The following is a 17,011-nucleotide window of genomic DNA, read 5'->3' on the forward strand; positions in this document are numbered from 1 at the left end:
CAATAATATTTATGTTAATTTAAGACAAAACTTAACAACCTAACAAAACTTTTCAGTCTCGAGTTTGAATCCATGAAAACTGCTCACATAGACATACAAGCTATTATCTAAATGTCTAAAGTGTAAACGCGCCAATTTTGTACCCCCCCCCCACACACACACACTGTCCTGGCTATGTGCAATGTAGCGGAGGTCCAGAGCGAGATCGAGAGGATATTTGAGCTGGCCAAGACTCTGCAGCTGGTGGTGCTGGACGCAGACACCATCAATCACCCGTCACAGCTGGCAAAAACCTCCCTGGCACCCATCGTTGTCTACGTTAAGGTCTCCTCACCAAAGGTACAGTATATGACAGTGCAACTTACTAAGGCATGCAACTACTGTAAGTATAAATCACGTAAATCGGGCCAGGGGAGAGAACACAGAAAAAGACAACTGTATTAGGATAGAAACTACAACTTTGAGATGCACTACACTACTACTTGAAATTCAATGTGGAAAAAGTAGTAATGCCTATATGTCGTAATTTGGTATTTGTGTTGTTGTTAGAATGTTATGTTACAGTATATCGTTGCTGTCGGGCAGATATTTGACCTTGTGTTGTGAAATGCAGCTCAAAGTTCTTTACAGAGCAATTTAGAAAAAAAAGGAAAAGCATAAAACAACATTAAATACTATAGCATCACGCGGCGTGTTTTGAGCTTGTAGATGTATATTTTTTTCGATTTAAATCCTGAAAAGTAACAATTCTGGACATAATCAGATTTCCACCCGATAGAGACAATATACATTTTTGGAAATCGGCGCATGAACAGCTAAATCAATAAAGGTACAGTTGGACAGTGCTTCTCAAGCATTTGTTGACGATGTCATTAAAGCTTTTAAGCAGTGTGGAAGCCAAACCACTGAGATAACATTTCATATTGATATTTCATAATTCAGAATGAGTATTCAGTAAAATGTATAAAACATAAATGTTTGAAGATTTAATTGCTAAATGCATTGTTTATTTCATTATATGTATTACAAGTATATTGCCTATGCCTTTAAGAGGATCTTTGCATTGAGAGAACATTTTGTACCTTGATAATTGGTGTGCATTGAAATCAGGTGTAGCTTATACTGGTGATTAGGGAGCTGCTTTGATCAGAGTGACTGAGAGGCATGCAGTCAGTCAGTGGCAGAACAGTTTGGAGTTTGGAAGCACACAGTTTTCTTACCGTCGTCGTCATCACATCTCACAATTGTAAACCTGTGGAACTTTCTTTTTGTGTTTTTTGAGAAGTAAACTTTGAACTTTGATTTTTACCACTGTTTGGACTGAATCATTTTAATACAAGAAGAGATTTGTTTTTGGGAATATTACAGTGAGTGAACGAGTAAGACACATGCTTCTAGTGGACAATTTTCAAGTGGATTTAAACCTCTACATTTAGTAAGAAAACTTGCTTGACAGTGGATAAGAAGCCTTTGAAGAGGTTTTATGGAACAAAAAGGAGCTTGCACTCGACGACACATGTAAGTGACAACTAAAGAAGACAATTGCTGTTAATTGTTTGTGAACAACTGAAACACAGCTAAAGAAGTGGAGTTGGATAATTTGCAAGTGAATTACAGTCTTGTCTGTGGTGCTTTGTGACTGTTGGTTAACAAGTGGAAAAGACTATAACTGTCTGAATTTTGGAACGACTAACTGAAGCAAATAATCATGGATGAGGATGTACATGAAAAACGGGTGATTAAACCAACACCTAAAGCAATGGAAGAAAACGTGAAAAAGAGAATGGGCTCAAGAAAAGCTAAATTGGGTCAACTTTCAGGGAAAAAGAAGGAAATGCAAGAATTAATGGATGATGATTCAAATGTGACAACTGTAAGTGAAGTATTGCTGCCTATGTACAGAAAGCTGCTATGTGAATTCACTGGAGTCAATGATAATGTCAAAGAAGCACTTTGCCAAGCGGGATGTGAGGATGATATGAGCAATGACCAAGAGAGCTGGTTTTTACCAAAGGCTAATTTGTACACAGACTATGTGCTGACTGTAGAGCAGTGGATAAATGCTGCCACTCTTCGCCAGGAAGAGGCTAGCAAGGCTAATGATGCTGTTTACCCAGAAGACAGTGTGTCAGTCACATCCAAAAAGTCTGGTAAATCTAAGTCCAGTGCTGCATCATCATCTGCAACTATACGTGCAAAGTTGGAAATGGAAAAAGCTGCACTGGCAGTAAAAGTAGCCACGTTTAAGCGCAAACAAGCTCTAGACGTGCAGGAATTGAAGCTCAAAACAGAAAGAGAGGAATTTGAGTTACACGCCCAGCTTGCTGTTAATGATGCACAATTGAATGTTTTGCAACAATATGAAGGCTCAAAGGTTTCAAGCAAATCCAAACGCAATGGAGTGAATGTGCCAACGTCAACTCCTATGAAGGGTAAAGTCAACCATGCTGATGGTAGTGTGGTCAGTGACGGCAGTCAGCGCAGCAGCCGCACTAGTGGAAGGGATGCAGGTAGCAATGTGGCACAAGTTGCCGGCATTTCAATGAATGATTCTGTGACAGATGCTCTGGTTACTGTCATGCAAAGACAAAATGACATTACTGAATGCCTAATGAAGCAACAAAAACATTCAACACTGCCACCACAGACCATTCCTATCTTTAAGGGAGACCCAATGGAGTATCATTCTTTCATGAAAGCGTTTGAACATGGTGTAGAGTCCAAGACTGAAAACAGCAAAGATCGGCTCTATTTTATGGAGCAACACACAAGTGGAAAACCCAGAGATTTAGTCCGCAGCTGTTTTCACATGAACCCAGATGAGGGTTACCGGGAAGCCAGGAGAATTCTGAAAGAGCGCTTTGGTGATAAATACAAAATCTCTGTGGCGTACATTGACAAGTCTTTGTCCTGGCCTAGCATTAAAGCAGATGACATCAATGCACTTGAATCATTTGCTCTCTTCTTAACAAGTTGCAGTAATGCAATGGCAGATCTGGATTATTTGGATGAAATGGAAAGTGCTGCCAGCATGCGCACGATCATCACAAAGCTGCCATACAGGATGAGAGAGAAATTCAGAAGTGTTGCTTTGGACATTCAGCAAAAGCAAGACCGCAGGCCAAGATTCAAAGATGTCGTGACATTCATCAACAGGCAGGCTGAAATAGCTTCGCACCCTGTGTTTGGTGAACTGCTGAAGGATAAACCAAAAGTGCAGCTGCCAGATAAAAACGCAGACAAGCCAAGTGGCAGGAAAAGTTTCACTACTACAGCCACAGAAGTAAACACACAGAAAAGTGTTGCTGCTGGTACAAGTGAGAAGAAGAGAACACAAGGTAAAACAGACAAGGCGTTCAACAAACCTTGCATCTTTTGTCAAGGAGACCATACAATGGAACAGTGCAAGAAACTGCAGAAAATGCTGCATAAAGAGAAGCTGGAGTTCCTTAAAAGCAAAGGGCTTTGCTTCAGTTGTCTCTTATCTGGACACATGAGTAAAACTTGTGGAGAAAAGTTGAGCTGTCAGATCTGTTCAGCAACACACCCTACACTCCTACACATAAAGCAGAAAGACAAAGAACCTCCAAAAGAAGAGGCTCCGGCGGAGGCTCCAGCAGAGAAGCAATCATTTATCAGCGGATTTGTAGGCATGGAGGACACGTGCTCCCAAACTGGGGCCGGGTGCACTGATAGTATTCTCGCTATTGTTCCTGTGCAAGTAAAAGCAAAGAAAGGCAACAAAGTGCTGACTTGCTATGCATTCCTGGATCCCGGGAGTAATGCTTCCTTCTGCACTAACAAGCTCATGAATGACCTCAATCTGCAAGGAAGAAAGGTGAACATCCTTCTCACCACTATGGGAGAACAAAAGACAATCTCCTGCAATGCCGTAACAGATCTGGAAGTGAGTCATCTAGATGGAGATGACTTCATGGAGCTCACTGAAGTGTTTACACAAAAGGATATCCCTGTGAGCAAGGGCAATATCCCAACCCAGGAAGATGTTGATAAGTGGCCTCATCTGCGTGATGTGCAAATCCCATCAATTGAGGCAGACATAGGTCTATTGATTGGGACTGATGTTGCAAAGGCTTTGGAACCACATGAGGTAATCCGCAGTGTAAGGGATGGACCTTATGCAGTACGCACAGCTTTGGGATGGACCATAAACGGACCACTGCATGAGAATACCCGAAGCCGGACAAAGACTGGATATCCACAGATCCTGACCAATCGGATCTCTGTCGCTAAACTGGAGGAATTGTGGACTCAGCAATTGAAGTATGATTTTCCTGAGACTGCTCAAGGAGAGCAGCTCGAAATGTCTAAGGAAGATCAGTTGTTTTTGGACAGAGTCTCTCAATCAACAAAACTGGAGAATGGCCACTATTCTATTGGCTTACCGTTGAAGAATACTGCGGTTAAAATGCCCAACAACAGAGCATTAGCAGAACAGCGTGTAATTAACATACAGAAGAAGCTTAAGAGGAATCAATCATTCCGAGATGACTATGTCAGATTCATGGAAGATATGATCAACAAGGGCTACGCTGTTAAAGTCCCAGATGAAGAGTTAAGCCGCTGTGATGGAAAGGTGTGGTTTATCCCACACCACGGCGTATACCACCCCAAGAAACACAAAATACGTGTGGTATTCGACTGTGGAGCTTCGTATCAGGGAACCACGCTTAACGAAGAACTGCTACAGGGACCAGACTTAACAAGCAGTCTGATTGGGGTCCTAACAAGGTTCCGCCAAGAACAGGTGGCTATCATGGCAGATGTGGAGGCTATGTTCCACCAGGTCAAAGTCCCTCCTGAAGATGCTGACCTTCTTAGGTTCTTGTGGTGGCCAGAAGGTGATGTCTCACAGCCACTGCAGGAGTACAGGATGGAGGTACACTTGTTTGGTGCCACTTCGTCGCCAAGCTGTGCTAACTATGCCTTGAGAAGATGTGCAGCAGACAACGGACACCTTTTTGATGCTGCTGTGGTGGATACAGTCTTGCATAATTTTTATGTTGATGACTGTCTTCGATCAGTTGCCTCTGAACAAGATGCAATCAAGTTATATCATGACGTGAAGTCCATTTGTCAGAAAGGAGGCTTCAAGCTGACGAAGTGGATGAGTAACAACGTGGGAGTGTTGGAAAACATTCCACAAGAGGATCGGGAAAAGGAAGTCAAAGACCTCGACCTGGACCAGGATTCGCTTCCTGTTGAGAGAGTTCTAGGGGTACAGTGGTGTATCCAATCTGATCAGTTCAAGTTCCGAGTGAACATACAAGAGAAGCCCCTCACAAGAAGAGGAATCTTGTCAATGATGAGTTCTGTATACGACCCACTAGGGATATTGGCAACAATCATACTACCTGCCAGATGCATCCTTCAAGAATTGTGTAGACTGAGAACCAGCTGGGATGACGCTGTGCCAGAACATCTTGCACAACAATGGTGCACGTGGGTGGACGAGCTTCAGCAACTCAGCAACTTTGGAGTGGATCGATGCTTCAGGCCACCAGAGTTTGGAGAAGTAGTGAAAGCTCAGCTGCATCATTTTTGCGATGCGAGCGAAACAGGCTATGGGACCGTCACATACCTAGTCCAACAGAACAAGAGCAATGAAATACATTGCGCATTCGTCTTGGGGAAGGCGAGAGTTGCCCCACTCAAACCTACGACTATCCCAAGATTGGAGCTGACAGCAGCGACTCTCGCTGTGAAAGTGGATCTCATGCTGAAAAGGGAACTGCAGCTCTCGCTGTCAGACTCTATGTTTTGGACAGACAGCACTGCGGTACTCAAGTACATAGCCAATGAGAATACCAGATTCAAGACATTCGTGGCGAACAGGGTTTCCACAATCCTGCAAGCATCAAAAGTGCAGCAATGGAACTACATAAACACTCTACTGAATCCTGCTGATTACGCTTCCAGGGGTCAAAAGGTGAGCACCCTCATGAAGAACAAAGTCTGGATTGCAGGGCCTGATTTTCTCAGCAAACCAAGAGAAGAGTGGCCAGAGAAATGTGATCACCTTGAATGCCTTACAGCAGCCGACCCTGAAGTGAAGAAAGGCGTTGTGGTGAATGCTGTTACAGCAAAAGAAAGCATTGATGCGGTGCAACAGTTGGTTGAATACTTCTCTTCATGGACACGTCTAAAAAAAGCCGTGGCATGGCTCAGCCGAGTCAGAAGTACCCTGAGAATCCTGTCACAAAAGAGAAAGGAATTGAATGGTATACACCAAGATCAACAATCAGTTAACAAGGAAATGTTGACCTACAAAAAGAGTCTCAAACAGACCTACCTTACTGTGGATGACATGCGACAAGCTGAACTGATCGTCATCAGTCACTGTCAGCAGAAGAAGTTTCCGGAGGAAATAACTGCTCTTCAGAAGCATGAGCTTGTCAAAAGAAGTAGTCAGATCTTCAGACTAAATCCTGTTCTACAAGATGGCATCCTTCGTGTTGGAGGGAGGCTTAGTCGAGCAGCGATGCCAGCTGAGGCCAAGCACCCAGCAATCCTGCCTAAAGACCATCGTGTGGCTGATCTGATTCTTCAAGATGTTCATGAGAGGCTGGGACACAGTGGGCGTAATCACATCCTGTCTCATTTACGCCAACGATACTGGATTCCCAGCGCCTACTCATTGATCAGGAAAATACTGTCTCGATGTACAACCTGTCGTAGACAACATGGTGCATTGGGCAAACAGATGATGGCAGATTTGCCAAGGAACAGAGTCTTGCCAGACGACCCACCCTTTACCAGAACTGGAGTGGATCTGTTTGGGCCATTTGATGTTAAACGGGGAAGATCATCTGTTAAAAGGTACGGTGTTATCTTTACCTGCCTTGCCTGTCGTGCAGTCCATATAGAAATGGCAACTTCACTGGAAACAGATTCATTTATCAATGCTCTGCGTCGATTTATCGCAAGAAGAGGTCAGGTGAAGGAGATGCAATCAGACAATGGTACCAACCTGGTTGGAGCTGATCGTGAGCTCAGAAAAGCTATGCAGGAGTGGAATACTGCACAAATAGAGAACAGCTTGCTCCAAGATGACATCAAATGGATGTTCAATCCACCAACAGGGTCCCACCATGGTGGAGTGTGGGAGAGGATCATCCGCTCCATCAGAAAAATAATGAATGTTACTCTGAGGGAACAGAGCCTAGCTGATGAGGAAAGCCTACAAACATTCTTCTGTGAATGTGAAGCCATTCTGAACAGTAGGCCCATTACCACACCTTCAAATGACATGAATGATCTGGAAGCTCTCACCCCGCAGCACTTGCTGTTGCTGAAGACCAATCCCTACTTGCCACCAGGACTATTCCAAAGAGATGACCTGTACTCTCGTAAGCGATGGAAGCAAGTACAGTACATGAGTGATCTTTTCTGGAAACGCTGGACCAGGGAGTACTTGCCTGAACTCCAGAAACGTCAGAAGTGGTTCAGTCCTTCACGTAATTTTGTCTCAGGGGACGTAGTCCTGATCGCAGATGACTCAGCCCCTAGAGGTTCGTGGCTAATGGGAAGGATTGTCAAGACAGTAGAAGATGAGAATGGATTGGTCCGAAAGGTTCGGGTCAAGACGAAGACAAGTGAACTTGAGAGGCCTATAACTAAAGTCTGCCTACTCCAAGAAGCTGTGTGAAGCCCCCCACACATGCACAGACACACACAAGAACCCCCCCACACATTCTTTCTCTCTTTTTCTCTCTCTTTCTTTCTCTCTTGCTCTCACTCTATTCTAGAATGTTGCTGGCCCATGGAAGGAGCAAAGAAGATGTTCGGCTGAAATCTTTTTAAAGTTGTAATTGTTTCCATGATAGAAAGCAATTAGGGGCCGGGTATGTGGAAGCCAAACCACTGAGATAACATTTCATATTGATATTTCATAATTCAGAATGAGTATTCAGTAAAATGTATAAAACATAAATGTTTGAAGATTTAATTGCTAAATGCATTGTTTATTTCATTATATGTATTACAAGTATATTGCCTATGCCTTTAAGAGGATCTTTGCATTGAGAGAACATTTTGTACCTTGATAATTGGTGTGCATTGAAATCAGGTGTAGCTTATACTGGTGATTAGGGAGCTGCTTTGATCAGAGTGACTGAGAGGCATGCAGTCAGTCAGTGGCAGAACAGTTTGGAGTTTGGAAGCACACAGTTTTCTTACCGTCGTCGTCATCACATCTCACAATTGTAAACCTGTGGAACTTTCTTTTTGTGTTTTTTGAGAAGTAAACTTTGATGTACATTTTTACCACTGTTTGGACTGAATCATTTTAATACAAGAAGAGATTTGTTTTTGGGAATATTACAGTGAGTGAACGAGTAAGACACATGCTTCTAGTGGACAATTTTCAAGTGGATTTAAACCTCTACAAGCAGACTGCACGCATGCCAGATAGGATTCTAGAATCTAGATTTATTGTCGTTTTGGATCATTGCACTTACCTCCTTCCCCCAGGAGAGGGAGACAAATGGAGATAAAACTTACAGACTGGTAGCTTGAACTCTTTTGTTGTTGTGTATCTTTTGGCCCATGATGCTTTGCTCTTGTTTTTCCTCAGGTGCTCCAGAGACTGATCAAGTCCCGGGGGAAGTCTCAGAGCAAGCACCTGAACGTGCAGCTGATGGCTGCTGACAAGCTGTCTCAGTGTCCCCCTGTGAGTGGACAAATCACACATGTGTCATCTCCAACCAGACACTGCCACAAGGGACATATCATTGCTGACTGTCGGGCAGAAATCTCTTATCTAACTTTTATCTAACTTATTCTAACTTTTTGTGCTTTTTCGTAAATTAACGCCCTACTTGATCATACTACAGCGTCACTCTAAAGTAGCAGACCCACAAGCTTGAATGAGCTTGTAGAGCTGCTTCTTTTGATGCTTAATCCTGCAAAATAACAGTTTTGGACATATGAGGTTTCCACCCGACAGACTAATATAACTCTTTATGTAATCATTTCTAGGACATGTTTGCTGTCATTTATAGCAGTGGTTTTTGTTTTCATGTATTTGGCCGTGGACCCCAATCTGAAAATATGTTGTTCCAGGGGCCCTGAAAAAGAGAAGATTTGTGTAAAAAAGAAAAAAAAATGTGTGTGCTATATTAACACATTTTGCTGGGGACCCTCCCTCCACACATGTTTTGTGTCATTTATAGGATATGTTTGATGTCATTTTGGATGAGAACCAACTGGAGGACGCATGTGAACATTTGACGGAGTACCTGGAGGTGTACTGGCGTGCCACTCACCTGCCTGGCACCAGCCCTCTCAACCCCCTATTGGAGCAGCACCTGATGACCCCGCCCTCTGTGGCCTCTAGCCTACAGGTGGGTCCCCCTGCAATAGGCAGCATAAAAGGCACAGAGGTGAATGGAGGCCCAGAATAGAAGGTTAACTATAGAAGTATAAGCCTGATTTATACTTAGCTGTGCGCTGGTGACGTCCTCACAGTGAGGGCTTGTAGATCTGCTATTTTCGGTGTGAGACACCACCGGTCCGGAATGCAACTAAGTATAAATCAGCTGTGATTTGCGGCTGTATGCTGCATGAATCAAATACTGTTGTTTAGAACAGTGGTTCTCAAACTGTGGGTTCGGGACCCCTGGGGGGATCCCCAAATGTTTTTCTCACGCATCAGTTAAACAAACCAACATACAGTAGCCTATACAGGGTATACAGGGCATCTGTATTTCTAAAGTGACAATTTAACGACTTTTAAGAATATGATTATTTTGGGGGGGGGGTCCCCAGTTCAAATGAAAGCAGAAAAGGTTGAGAACCACTGCTGTAGAAGTCCTATTTTGAATGTGTTGTGCTGTGTGTCACTGTCCTTACCGGGGTCGTGTGGGTCGTGTTCCATCTCAGATTCTCACTCCTGTTGTCTTTACTTTGTATCTGCATTCCCAGTATGTACAGTATGTCTGACTGTCTTCTCACTCATCCGTTGCTTAACATTTTTGCAGTTTTCTGAAACACAGGAATTAATTGAATGATCGCGTACCAAACGGGGTGAGTAGTAGGGTTTATATAATATGCATTCTCCACCTCCCCCCAACCCAAACCCCCACGCCCCCCTTACACCACCTCCCAACTCCACCTCGAGCCGCCGGCCCACAACAGCGGGATGGATCAGTGAATGAAAACTTATTTGTCATTCACTCTGTGGAATCCCGGTCATATATATTAAATTATAACTGTGCTTTTATATCTTCTTCAGTGCATCCTTTCCTTTGCCCTAGTTTGTCGTTCCTCCTGGTGAATTGTTCACTTGCTCTTCCTATAAAGCTTTCCTTGGGAGGAAATTCACAAAGCACCTTCATCTCAAGAGGGACACCTTGTCTTCTGTGACAACTTTCTTTTTTTCTTTTGTTATTTTTGGGGCATTCAAACAACCCCATATCGGCTATGCATAGCGCTGTCATTCGGCAGTGTATAAAACAGGGCTTAAAGGTAGTGTAAGTGATTTTCATTGGTACAAATAAGTGTCTCATTGCTATAGAGTGTTTGCCCTTTTAAACAGGAAATGCTTTTTCAGGTCGGGATACCAATTTTATCGAGTCAGGATATAGAACAGGATATACAGATTAAACAAGTGAAATTGGAAGTGGTGACACAAATAAATGAGCAGACAGAATTGGAAGTGGACCACTATACTACTCTCTCCTGATTAGTTGAAATGTGTCACCTGAAAATGTATTTTCCGTTTATTAAAAAAAACGGGTGGGTAGTTTTGTTTTAACCCCAAAAGATCACTACCCTATCTTTAAGTGTTTATATATTACAGATATTATCACTAGTAGTGCAGTATTGGAAGATGAAAATACAAGCTGTGGGACTGAATTCGCTGTCTTGTAACGGTGTAATTGAGCCTCTATACCAAGCATGCTTTGTGAATGTGGCACCCTTTCACAGTGGCATGCACCGCAATCTGGTATGGAAACGCTCACTAACGGCAAGCACTAATAACCAAGAGATGTAATGAATGCCTAAACAATATCACCTTCTTAAATTTGTTTGGAATTTAAGATTTGTTTTTATTGGAACTATAATGCACAGTTTATACAATATAAGTTAACTTAAAGGGCAAGACCACTTTGGTACAGGTTTTGGTTGTGTAGTTACCTTGCCATGATGTAACTCCAAAGGTGCACGGACAATAGATCAATAATAATTGCTCCATTGATTAGAAATTAAATTGAAAACAACTCTCAAAGTCACTATTTTAGTACGTAAACAGACGCAAACAAAGAACATCACAAAACCCAGTGATGTTTTTTTAAGATATAAAAATGTCAACTTCTGTTGATTTTGCTATTTTTATTAGGACGAAAACCTGGATATTCAAATAGTAGAATCATCAAGAAGATGACATTTATTTATTTATTTTAAACACAGGGTTTTGTGATGTTCCATAATGTCTGAATCAGTAGTTGTGTTTGTTTACGGGCTAAAAGAGTGAGCTGTTTCACCGTACAATGTAAGTCAATGAGGAGCATATTTTGAATGATCACTTTCAGGTTTGCAGGTTCGTTTGTCATATGTACCGTATACAATGCATCGATGCAATTAAATTCATTGTGCTCCAAGCACTCTCAGTCTTAAATACAATACACTAGTGTATACAAGACATGAACAACTAGAGTGCAAAAGAAAGAACACAAACAAATAAAGTGCAAGGTACATTGCATTTCAGTGCATTCCAGTGCAAGGTCAGCTGTTCAGCAGCCTGACTGCCTGGGGGGTAAACTGTTACTGTGACGGGTGGTGTGTGATTTGATGCTCTGGTAGCGTTTTTTGGAAGGGAGTATAGTTGGAACAGGGTATGGGCAGGATGGCTGGAGTCTTTGACGATGTTGTGGGCTTTTTTCTTAGTTTCTTTCTTTCTAATCAATGGAGCAACCATTTGTTATTCTGTTTCAACTGGTGCCTAAACTGTAATCCTGGGTGCTACTCTCCCTCTGCTGACCTGGGGAGAGCCCCAAACTGAGCTACTTCAATGCATGAGGAGTAGGGTGAGCAGTCCGCTTGAGCAGTCACCTGACAGGGGGGAGTTTCCCTGGTAGGACGTAACGTGTGTAAGGAACACCTTATTCCAACCAGTTCATTTCCCCTCCATCAGGCTGACCAGGGGGAGGCAGAATAGAGACCAGAATTATTGCATGTTTTTTGTGAGGGTACCTACCCTAGGGGAGAACATGCAAACGTTTTGCCAACCCCACCTAGGGTATGGGCGCTAATGACACGGAGGAGAGAACACGCCCCCAGTGCCCCCGGCGGGAATCAAAACCCGGGACCTTCTGGCTGTGAGGTGACAGCGCTACTGACTGCGCCAGCAGCGCCACCATGTTTTGTATTTCTTTCACCACCTTTAGAGTTACATCATGGTAAGCTAAATGCACAACCCAAACCTCTACCAAAGTGGTCTCGCCCTTTAAGTATGGCGGAGATGATAATATCAACGCATTCGCATTTTGTCTCCAAGATTAGACCCCCCCCCCCCCCCCCCAACTCATTGACGTGTCTCACCCACATCTCTCACGTTCATAGCGTGTGTATAGCATTGTGTACATTATACACCGGCTTTGGGAAGAGAAGCCATCATGTCTTTGCTGTGCATAAAGCTGTCACCAGAGGGCATTGTCCTGGTTTCTAAGACACAGCTCTCTCCTTTTTTCTCCGCCCATCTCTCTCTCCTCTCTCTCTCTCTCTCTATCTCTTTTCCATCGATCGCCCACACCGCCGACCCTCCGATGATACCAGAACAAGAAACTGGGAGTTGAGAAGGAGGAGGAGGAAGAGGAGGAGCTGGGGGACGATCCGGGGGACGAGGCCCGCTCCCCATTGGAGCAGGACAGCCTGATGCCGTCTGACGAGGCCAGCGACTCCGTTGCATCTCGCCACGGTGGCCGCCGCTGCAGGGGGCAGAGCCCGCGCCTGGAGGAGGAGGATGACGAGGAAGAGGAAGAAGATGGAGAGGAGGAAGAGGAAGGGGAGGAGGAGGAGTACTCGTCCCCCTGCCACGCCCACACCTACAGGGACATGTACCCTCCACCGCACCACAGGCTCCAAGGACACGCCCACCACAATGCCAACGGCCACGAGGAGTCGCAGGACCGGCTGCTCCTGCAGCAGCGCAGCGGTGCTGACGACGACGGAGCACAGCGAGGTCACAACCAGAGGAACAACCGCCGCCAACACAGCCGGCCCTGGCCCCGAGATAACCTCTGAACCTGACCCCAAGATAACCTCTGAACCTGACCCTGAGATAACGTCTGAACCTGACCCCGAGATAACCTCTGAACCTGACCCTGAGATAACCTCTGAACCTGACCCTGAGATAACCTCTGAACCTGACCCCGAGATAACCTCTGAACCTGACCCCGAGATAACCTCTGAACCTGACCCTGAGATATGTCTGAACCTGACCCCGAGATAACCTCTGAACCTGACCCTGAGATATGTCTGAACCTGACCCCGAGATAACCTCTGAACCTGACCCTGAGATAACGTCTGAACCTGACCCCGAGATAACCTCTGAACCTGACCCTGAGATAACGTCTGAACCTGACCCCGAGATAACCTCTGAACCTGACCCTGAGATAACGTCTGAACCTGACCCCGAGATAACCTCTGAACCTGACCCCGAGATAACCTCTGAACCTGACCCCGAGATAACCTCTGAACCTGACCCCAAGATAACCTCTAAACCTGGCCCCGAGATCATCTCTGAACCTGGACCCCTGATGACAGTTCCTGCTCCCCCGGCCCGAGGCAACCCCTGGTGATGCACCCAGACAGTGCATCCCTCCCCCGGCTCCGAAGAAACCCCAGGTGCACCCAGATGCACCCAGAGACCACTGCTGGCCTCCAGAATGAGCATTGTCATGAAAACTCCCCGGCCCCCCCGAGAATGAGCAACAAAACTAACATAGCGCCGTTCCCAAGAAAAAAACCTTGTGATTGATTAGCATATAGCTACGAAAACTCCTGCTTCACCCTCCTGCCTCCTTCTCCCCTTATTGGCCTAAAACTTTATCAACACAGTAAAATCCTCAGCATCAGTTTTACTCTGAGAGCTACAGTATGCGCTGGTCCATGTGGTTCCATTTGTATACTCTCTGAGTGAAATTTCACACTCCGGATTTTTTCTGTTAAGTCACACTTTATAAATTACACAAAGAAAAGTCTATTTTTTAGAAGAAAGCTGTAACTATCCTTTATAACCACAATCTTCCATACACCCCTGTTGTACCCTGTGTAAACCCAGGGGGATGTCATGGATCAGTCAACAGTGGTAAACGGTGAACAGGGCTACCAGCCGTACGCAAATTCCAACTTTAGCTGCTTTTCCTAAGGTTTCTCTAATTGTAGGATGTCTAAATATACGTACTGGCCTTAAAAATTCCTAAGACTTTTAAGTATATTTACTATTGCATGAGTATGATTATTTTAAGACTATTTGCACATACAGTATTTGTCGGAACTGAATGATCTATTATGGATTATCAATAGTTAGTATTGCGTAGCCTGGGCGATCGGAGACTGATACGTCTGGGGGAAGTAAAATTCAAAGTAGCCTATAGTGGTTATTATATAGGCCAGCGGAGAAAAGCCCCACAAACAAACCTACGCCCACTTCTTTGAAAACCAATCCTGGTACCGGCCCAAGTAGAAGGTTCACCTTAAAGTCTCTGCGTTGGTTTTGCAATGCTGTGTTGCAAATGTTCTTTTTTCGCCCAACAGTCTCTAGAGAGACTACCTCTCTAGTGATACACTAAAATCCTCCCCTCCCATTTATATCATACAACAATAGCTGTGGGCGCGGCGGCAGTTCAGGTGGGTGGTGCTAAGGTGAAAACCAGGTATACATTTATGAACTGGTGGGTGTGGCCACATAACATCATAATAACCCCATCTTTATATATTTCTGTTCTAGCCCCTGACATGGAATTTAGAAGTCACCAGATGTATCATGGGGCAGCAGTTAGGATGGGTATACATTCAGAGGACACATATAGTGACAAATAATAATACAGTGACAAATATACACCCCAAATAATTGGGGACTGAATTATCATTCTGATCTCCGATCGTTTGGCTATGCAAGACTAAGCAAAAGTAGGAATGTCTATACTATTGAGTCCATTACGGGATATAGTAATGCATCTAGTGTAGGCCTATATACAGTGTGTGTGTGTGTGTGTGTGTGTGTGTGTGTGTGTGTGTGTGTGTGTGTGTGTGTGTGTGTGTGTGTGTGTGTGTGTGTGTGTGTGTGTGTGTGTGTGTGTGTGTGTGTGTGTGTGTGTGTGTGTGTGTGTGTGTGTGTGTGTGTGTGTGTGTGTGTGTGTGTGTGTGTGATGGGCATCTGGTTTCACATATTTGCTCTTTATTATGTTCGGTTGATTTTGTTGGTATGAATTCAGAGAAACGTTGCCATGGTTTTTGGTCAAGATAGTTTGTACTCACACAGAATCATCAGTGTTATGTGGGCTAGGTTTGAGTCCATAAATTGCCACTGTTGTCGGGCAGAAAACAGTGTCACAGCAAAAGTATATAGTGAATAGCACATCTAGTAAATAGCAGATCTACAAGCTCACCACAGTGAGCTTGTAGATCCCATATATGCTGCTATTCTCACTGTTTTTGAGTGGTGCAACCACTCCTATATGCAGAGCTTTGTGTGTCTCTGGCTGGCTGTGTCCCTGGTTGTGTCAGATCACGACAATTGCGTTTGGTTGGTTTCCATCACCAAGTGTCACTGTTGTGCAGCCTAATACACACAGACATATTAACTGTATATATGATGATTTTGGGTGTGACAGTACAGTACAGTACAGTACAGTACAGGGACCCCCGGTAACTATCCTTTCTCAACCGTTTCGGACGCGGGCGGAACCGGCCAGACTCCCTGGGCTCATTCAAGTGGGTCTGGAAGTTCCGGGGACCCCCACACAGAGTTGCACCACTCACTTCACATGGGTGTGATTTTGTTTAAACCTTTTGGAGAAAAAGGAATTAACAGTTTTGGACATACAAGATTTCCGCCCGACAGCAATGAAATGTAAGTTAAGCACTTAAGCCCCAGCGCCCGTATTGTAGGGAAAGGTTTCTGCCAAGGTTTCGGTTTGGCAGGAAATAGAAGCTTATAATGCTTCATATCTCTGTAGCTTGTCGATTGGCTAATGAAAGCTTTCCTCACAATGTATCATTGGTGTTACCGATGAATCGATGATACATTAAGGCTTAGTGTGGTTCTCAAACTTTTTAATTTCAAGGACCCCCATAACTCTGGCGGATCCATTTGGTTCCATTTGTACACTCTCAGAGTTACAGACTCATATGGTGCCATTTGGAACCCACTCAAGGACACTTTGAGAGTGTTTCCAGTTATCCAACATGCACAATAGCAGCACCCTGGCTCTGTTTGACCAGAATGGAACAGAGCCTTTAGTATCATCAGTAGAATAACACCTGTGAAGGAAGTAGGGAAGGGGCCAACGTTTTTTTTTTTTTTTTTTTTTTTTTTTAGTGCGTGTACATAGAGCCTATTACAGAAAACAGAAAATATATTAGTATAGAGCCCTGATGGACTCCTGTCAACCATATGGGGTTTAAGTGCTTAAGCCCCATGGCGCTGCAGTACACTGTCAATGTCACCCTCGTTCGATTAGGCTACTTGTCTTTGATGTTTGCACACAAGACACGCTAAAAGAAAAGAGCACAGAGAATGTAAAAAACACAAAAAAGGGAATGTCTCTTTTCACAGACAAATTATTTAGCCAAACTAGTGTTTGTTTACATCTATCTACTCACTCATATATATTATACGCACATACCGGCAGTAACAGTACTTATGAAAACTAGGCATCCGAGAATGTAAGTTAAACACCAACAATGGATTGTTGTGGAGCAAGATGACTGTAGCACATTACTGATTGTAGCATTCCATTTTAGTATGAGTTTGACTCCTATT

General features: G+C 44.0%; 1 protein-coding gene across 1 annotated transcript in view; it reads left to right on the forward strand.

Moving 5' to 3' along the window:
* The window catches only part of LOC306940070 (voltage-dependent L-type calcium channel subunit beta-3-like), a gene marked incomplete at its 5' end in the record, with an annotated part of 31,335 nt that extends 17,960 nt beyond the window's left edge, over window positions 1-13,375 (forward strand). The window contains 4 exons of the mRNA XM_079525027.1: window positions 188-339; window positions 8,597-8,692; window positions 9,195-9,365; window positions 12,799-13,375. Coding sequence (XP_079381153.1) covers window positions 188-339; window positions 8,597-8,692; window positions 9,195-9,365; window positions 12,799-13,266 — 887 coding nt within the window. The 3' untranslated portion in view covers window positions 13,267-13,375. The remainder of the gene's footprint in view (window positions 1-187; window positions 340-8,596; window positions 8,693-9,194; window positions 9,366-12,798) is intronic.
* Window positions 13,376-17,011: the final 3,636 nt, after the last annotated feature.

The sequence above is a fragment of the Electrona antarctica genome (assembly GCF_951216825.1).
Source record: "Electrona antarctica genome assembly, chromosome: 2".
Lineage (NCBI taxonomy): Eukaryota > Metazoa > Chordata > Actinopteri > Myctophiformes > Myctophidae > Electrona > Electrona antarctica.